At 37.7% G+C, this 6172-nt stretch overlaps 1 protein-coding gene across 2 annotated transcripts; it reads right to left on the bottom strand.

Moving 5' to 3' along the window:
• Positions 1-1435: 1435 nt before the first annotated feature.
• On the bottom strand, positions 1436-4358 carry LOC128512521 (microtubule nucleation factor SSNA1-like). 2 transcript variants are annotated; one of them, XM_053485838.1, is made up of 4 exons: positions 4222-4358; positions 2549-2748; positions 1978-2090; positions 1436-1521 (listed from the first exon to the last, which is right to left on the bottom strand). In XM_053485838.1, exons 1-3 carry the CDS (start codon positions 4271-4273, stop codon positions 1992-1994), a joined length of 351 nt encoding a protein of 116 aa, XP_053341813.1. In that variant the 5' UTR covers positions 4274-4358; the 3' UTR covers positions 1436-1521; positions 1978-1991. The 2 variants fall into 2 exon arrangements, with proteins under 2 accessions (XP_053341813.1, XP_053341812.1); XM_053485837.1 differs by lacking the exon at positions 1436-1521 and having other exon boundaries at positions 1740-2090.
• Between the last annotated feature and the right edge of the window lie 1814 nt (positions 4359-6172).

Here is a 6172-nt window from a genome sequence, read left to right as displayed (position 1 = left end):
GCAGAGATTCTACATTCTTTAAACACACTTTCATAATTTATTTCATAAACAAGAAATTTTATTTTATTTTACATCTTTTAGTATCTTTATAGGAATTTTAACGAGGTTTTAAACATCAGCAGTAGCATTAAGGTGCTTTATTTAAAAGAAAAAAAAAACAAGAAGAAATAACTTACTGTTAATTTTCATTCATTTGCACTGTCCTTTTGTTGCCTCATTTTGCACCTTGTGTAGTCATGTTTAAAAAGTTGAGGCGGTTGGGGAAGTGTCGCCGTCATGGATGGACTAATTTTTGGAAATTTCAGGTCCAATCAACAACAAAGAAGTGAAGTAGTAATGTTCCTCTAGTTCCAAAAAGTAAATAAAGTACATAGCTGCCATTTTGCATCGAGGCTTCATTCCACTAAAAGCTCGATCAGCAAGTAAAAGAAAATGTTAACAATAGATAGTTTAGGGGTCTTCAGAGAGAGAAAAAAAATAAGTAGGACCTGTGCCTTTAGGTAGAAGGTATAAAGTTGAATAAAACCGTCCATCCATTCTTCCACACCTCCCCCTGTTTATTTTCATAGTGGAAACAGGTTGCTGTTTGTACTGTATTTTCATTTAATTTTTCTTGTATTTCTGTCCTTGGCTAAATCTATGTGTACGATTTGTGTCATTGATTTCGAAGATTTAAAAAGAAAACCTGTTAAACGTGAAAATAAATGTTCAATAAAGTGAAGGCGGTTAATGCAGTCGGTTTGATGTCATAAAAAAAAAAAAAACATCTGGAGACATAACCTTAATATGGCATTTAATTTAATACAGGGGGCGCTAAAGAGCCAACAATGGAGTAGGATGTGATTTGTCCGGCTTGCGCTGAACAATCCTAGAAATCCTTAGTTTCTGTTTTTTTTTTTTCAAGTGACTAGTCAACAGTACTTAACCAAGGTGCTAGTTCAGGACTTGTGTTGTTGCTTATGGCTTTCTTTATAAAGAAATCACCTTCTTATAATGTTTGACGGGTAGGGATCATGCCAGTCAACTGTACTGAGTGTTTCTTCCAGACGGGCTTATGTATTTCTAATAATTTTGTTAGCTGGAATGTTACCTCGCTTAAAAATCATGTGAGAATGGTTAAAAAAAAAAAAAAAGCCATGAACCCTATGCAACAACTCAAAGCTGATATTTCTTTTCTTCAAGAGACACACTTGTGGTGGTTCCTGTGATTAATTTAAATTAAGACTAAGACTAAGATTAAGATTACTGGGGTGTGCATACTAAAGCAAATGTTATCCTGGGTGAAGTATGAGGTTAGTTCTTTCATCTGTATCTCTTAATATTATTATGTACAGAACCATTTTATGCTTACTAATCTATATTTGATAGCACCATTGGATGGACACTGGATGTTGGATGGACACTGTATGTTGGATGGACACTGTATGTTGGATGGACACTTTATGTACGTCTTTGGCTCGTTTTACAACGTCTTTGGCTCGTTCGAGCAGCCTGTACAGAAGTCGCTATCCCTCTTAGATTCTGTTTATAGACATAAACCAGATGCAAAACAGATGATCAGAACTACACTATATTAAAGTTATTAAACACACCACACAAGTAGTTCGACCACATTAGATGCACTTAAAAAGAAATTTTAAAATGATATATAAGAAAAAAAATATTGTTTAATATTATTTATTTATTTATTTATTTATTTATTTTGCTGTTTATATTTTTTTGTTTAATCCATTCTATGATTTATACCTTATACCTATTGTTCTGTATTCCACTGACTGCCTGATGCTTTATTATGGGGAGGAGGAGGGGAGGGGGTGAAGAAAAAGAGTGTACTATACTGTCTATCCCGTATATGTTCCTTGTTTAAATTTCCAATATAAAAAAAAAGTCTTTGAATAAATACTGTACATCATGGTAGGAAATGAATTCCATATTAAGAATTGGAACTGTTGAATATTGCATGGCGTCGATACTAACACGAGAGGAGGCGGCTATAGAGATAGACGGTCTTTGCTGCTCCTGGGGTCTTTGGCGAGGTTCCCGGTCTCCTGCTTCAAAACACTCAACAGGGTCTCAGAACTTTCTAGAATCTAGGGTAGGAAAAAAAAAAAGGTTTTTTTTGTTGTTTTTAATTTTTTTATATAAAGCAAGCAAACATACAAATACATCATTTTTCGACATAATCTTCAAGGTTCTATGGAAACCCACAGAGACCTGTAGCAGGGCTACGGCAAACAGGGACTGTGAAAAAGCAACACAGACGTCAAAATAGAAGCGTTCGAGTCAAACCGGGACTTGAAACCTATCATGAATGAAGGCGTAAAAAACGTGGCAATGTTTGATCACTTCGTTAACTGAGATTATTTGTATGCGCTACCCAGGGGCTGAACGAAGCCTGTGTGCTTATAATTTATGTTTAGATATTTAAACAGGTTTGACACACTTCAAAATTGCTGTTAATTACTTACAATTTAAAAATAATCACCTAGGATGACATGACTAAATTATATTACACAAAAAAAGTTATTTATTAAAAGAAGACCGCTACCTTCATGTATGCAGCTTCTGTCTCAGCGATGGTCTGGTCTACTTCTTTCCAGGAAGTCAGGTGGCAGTCCAGACTCTCGGACACACGGTTTAATTTCTCAGTGAGCAAGCGGATGTCATGCTGGAGACCAGACTTCTCCTCTTCCTCCTGCTGGATCTGCTTATTCAGCTCGTCCCTCTTTAAGATCAGCTCCTCTATACCTGAGGAAAGGACGGCCGATTAGAGGAAGGTTCTGGTTGTGTTTTAGCTTTTAAAGGAATAAAATCTGACAAGGCATGCTCTCACTCACTCGCCTGGAGCCTATCCCAGGCGGCCTAGGGCACGAGGCAGGGTACAGCTTGGACAGGGTGCCAATCCATTACAGGGCACATACAAACACACACATTTGGGAATGCCAATTAGGCTAATGTGCAGATGTTTGGACTGTGGGAGGAAACCCATCAAGCATGCAGAGAACATGCAAACTCCATGTACACAGTGACGGGAGTCGAGCCTGGCCGGGAATCAAACCCGGATGCTGGAGGTGCAAGGCGACAGTGCTAACCACAGTGCTACACCACCGTGCCACCACAAAGCATGCCGTTGGGGAAAATACATCAACCATAGAGTGTATTTAAGGTGGTATATTACCATCCTAAAGCTGAATGTTTTTCAATAAAATATTGTCTGCAAATGTTTTATTCGATTTTTCCTTTAAACCCACAACATCATTAAAAAACAACTATCTGGACTTTTACTTCACCACATACAGTATCTTTATACTATTGTATTAGAGGGAGACGGAATTTATTATTATTTCTTTTACTATGAAAAAGACTGCTGCATGCAAGCACAAGCTCAGTACATTTGAAACTTATGCATATTTTAAGATGAGCACGTTTGTACTTTTACTCAAGTTGATATGTAAATGCAGGACCTCTACTTGTACTTCAGTAATATTCAACCTAGGAAATTTTACTCAAATACAGGATTTGTGTACTTTGCCCATGACTGCATATCTCACACTATATACAGTAGGACTTTATATCTGATTATTCATTCATTTTCTATCAGGGTCGCGGGGCCTGTCCCAGGAGACTTTGTGCACGAGGCAATTTTGGAACGCTAATTAATGAAAAACTGCATGTTTTTGGATTGTGGGTGGAAACCGAGTATGTGGAAGAAGCTAAGCAAGCATATGGAGAAAATGCAAACTACACACAGACAGACCTGAGGCAGGAATCGAACCCCAATCCTAGAGGTTCGAGGCCACAATGTTAACCACTACATCAACGCACCACCTGCTATATAAATGCATAATATGTTGTCACCATCCAGTCTGCACATGCAACCCTCCTGTTAAATTCAGGCTTGGAAGCGGCACTGCATTCAGTGAGTGGGGATTAGGCATCCAGAGGGAATCGAACCCGGGCTTTCCATATACAATATGTATTGTGACATACATGATCAACATCATGTGATTAATCATATGGAATGTATTGTATTATTAAACCTGTAGAATATAATGTTTAAATGCCTTAAGGTACTAGGTGATAATTTCTTGCATGGTGCCAAAACCTTGACAGATGTATTAAAATATAGACACACCACATTTACTTTAAAATGATATAAAACGTGTCATTTCAATGAAAGCAGACCTTGATATTATTACTGATCTTTTATATTAGACTTACACTTGACCAGCTCGTTGTTGTATGTTCGCAGTACAGCTCCTTGCTGGGTCATTGCTGATTAACTTTAACTCGTAATTCCACCAGCTTTAAACTAATGTTTAACTTTAGGGGAAATCCTGGCTGTTAGAATTGTGACGTGTGAGAAACTCCGGAGCTCCGAAACCTGTATCGAGCAGAAGGGGCGTTTCCAAACAAAGACGAAAGTGACGTGGCACTGACGTCACAGGTAAGGTGACCAATCAGCGTTCTGTGCACGTGCTACGTGCAGTGAACGGAAACACACGCTTCAGGAAAAGAAAAAAGATAAAGTTGTACAAATATTTTAATACTATAATATTAATATTGTATAATTATAATACACATAATACAATTTTTCTTTTCCTGAAGTGTGTATACATTTTTTGGCTGACTCTGTCTGGTATATACTCTGATCAGCCACGCGCCCAATGTTGAGTGGCTCTCCCTCTTTTGCCGCCAAAACAGTGATACACATGTGCATTAACCTTTTCTCCAATTCACTTCAACCCTCATTCCCATGTGCATCAGTGAGTCTTGGCCACCCATCCTGTCCCTGTCACTATAGTTCATCTATCAGGTTTTTCTTTCTTGGTTCACTTTTAGTGTCTCCTGACCACGGCGGAACATTAGGCCCTTTTCACAGTAGCTATATTTTCAATATCATGCTACAATGGAGACTGAAAATGGGTGGGATATTAGGCAGTAGGTGAACCTGAAAGTCAACATGTTGGAGGCATAAAAAATAGGCAAGCATAAGCATTTGAGTGGCTTTGACGAGGACTAAATTGTAAAGGACTGGGTCAGAGCACATCCAAACCTGCAGCTCTTGTGGGTCCCATGGTGAGCGAAGGCTGGCCCGTGTAATCCGAACCAGTAGAAGAGCTACTGTAGCTCAAATTGAGGAAAAGGTTGTAATAAAAAGGTGTCAGAATACACAGTACATCATTGTTACGGTGGCAGAAGGGGAGTTCTACTCAATATTAGGCATAATATTACGCTTGATTGCATCATAAATTAAATAATGTGTGTGTGTGTGTGAGGTTGTGTGTGTGTGTGAGAGAGAGAGAGAGAGAGAGAGAGAAGAAAAAAACTTGTAGAAAAGTCTGTGGGAACCATACATCTAATCTTTCACCAACACCACTTGCACATATCACAGGAACTCTGCTGGGCGTTATTGCCACACCCCCCAGTACAGTCCTGGCTTCGCTCCAAGCCATTTCCACATGTTTGGGCCATTAAAGGAGTTCCTGGGAGGCCAGCGTTTCAGACATCAAGCAGACAGTCTGATCACAAGAATTTTCTATCTTGATGGTATCCTAAACTCTGAGATAAGTGTATTAGTGTAGCATGGGGTAATATAGAGAAAAAAGAAGAGTCCCAGTTTGACCAGTTTGAATGAACGCCTACTTCAGTCTCATTCCTTAATGAGGGTATGTGACAAATAAAATTTGAATTTGAGTAGTCTCAATATGCTTCTTTGGCCAGCATTGATGCAGAGGTTTTACACTCTTGGAACACTTTCACAACTGTTTCATAAAAACAAGAAATATTATTTTACAACTTTAGAAATGTTTTCTTAAAAAAATTAACAGTTTTAAAAACAAAAATGGAAAAAAAAAACCCTCACATTTCATTTTCATTTTAAGATTAAACTGAAGTAGTAATGTTTCTCTAGTTCCCACAAGTAAAAAAAAAAAAAAAAAAAAAAAGGACATAAATGGCAGATATTTTGCATCGAAGCTTCATTTCACTCAAAAGCTCGATTAGCAAGTTAAGTTTTTTTTTCTTTTTTTTTTTTTGCATTTCTGTCTTTGGCTAAATTTACTTGTACGAATTGCATCACTGATTTAAAAAAAAAAAAACGGTTAAACATTAAATAAAGTGAAGGTGGTTAATGGGGTCAGTTTGATGTCATGAAACAAAAACATTGCTA

Source organism: Clarias gariepinus, chromosome 24 (assembly GCF_024256425.1).
Source record: "Clarias gariepinus isolate MV-2021 ecotype Netherlands chromosome 24, CGAR_prim_01v2, whole genome shotgun sequence".
Classification (NCBI taxonomy): Eukaryota; Metazoa; Chordata; class Actinopteri; order Siluriformes; family Clariidae; genus Clarias; species Clarias gariepinus.
The sequence above is the reverse complement of the archived record's forward strand: the minus strand, read 5'-3'. Positions and strand labels throughout refer to the sequence as shown.

Coding starts and splice junctions, on each gene's coding strand:
- LOC128512521 (XM_053485838.1), bottom strand. CDS start 4,273: ATGACCCAGCAAGGAGCTGTACTGCGAACATACAACAACGAGCTGGTC. Junction 2,749..4,221: donor CAACAACGAGCTGGTCAAGT/GTAAGTCTAATA, acceptor TCCTTTCCTCAG/GTATAGAGGAGCTGATCTTA. Junction 2,091..2,548: donor CAGAAGCTGCATACATGAAG/GTAGCGGTCTTC, acceptor TTCCTACCCTAG/ATTCTAGAAAGTTCTGAGAC.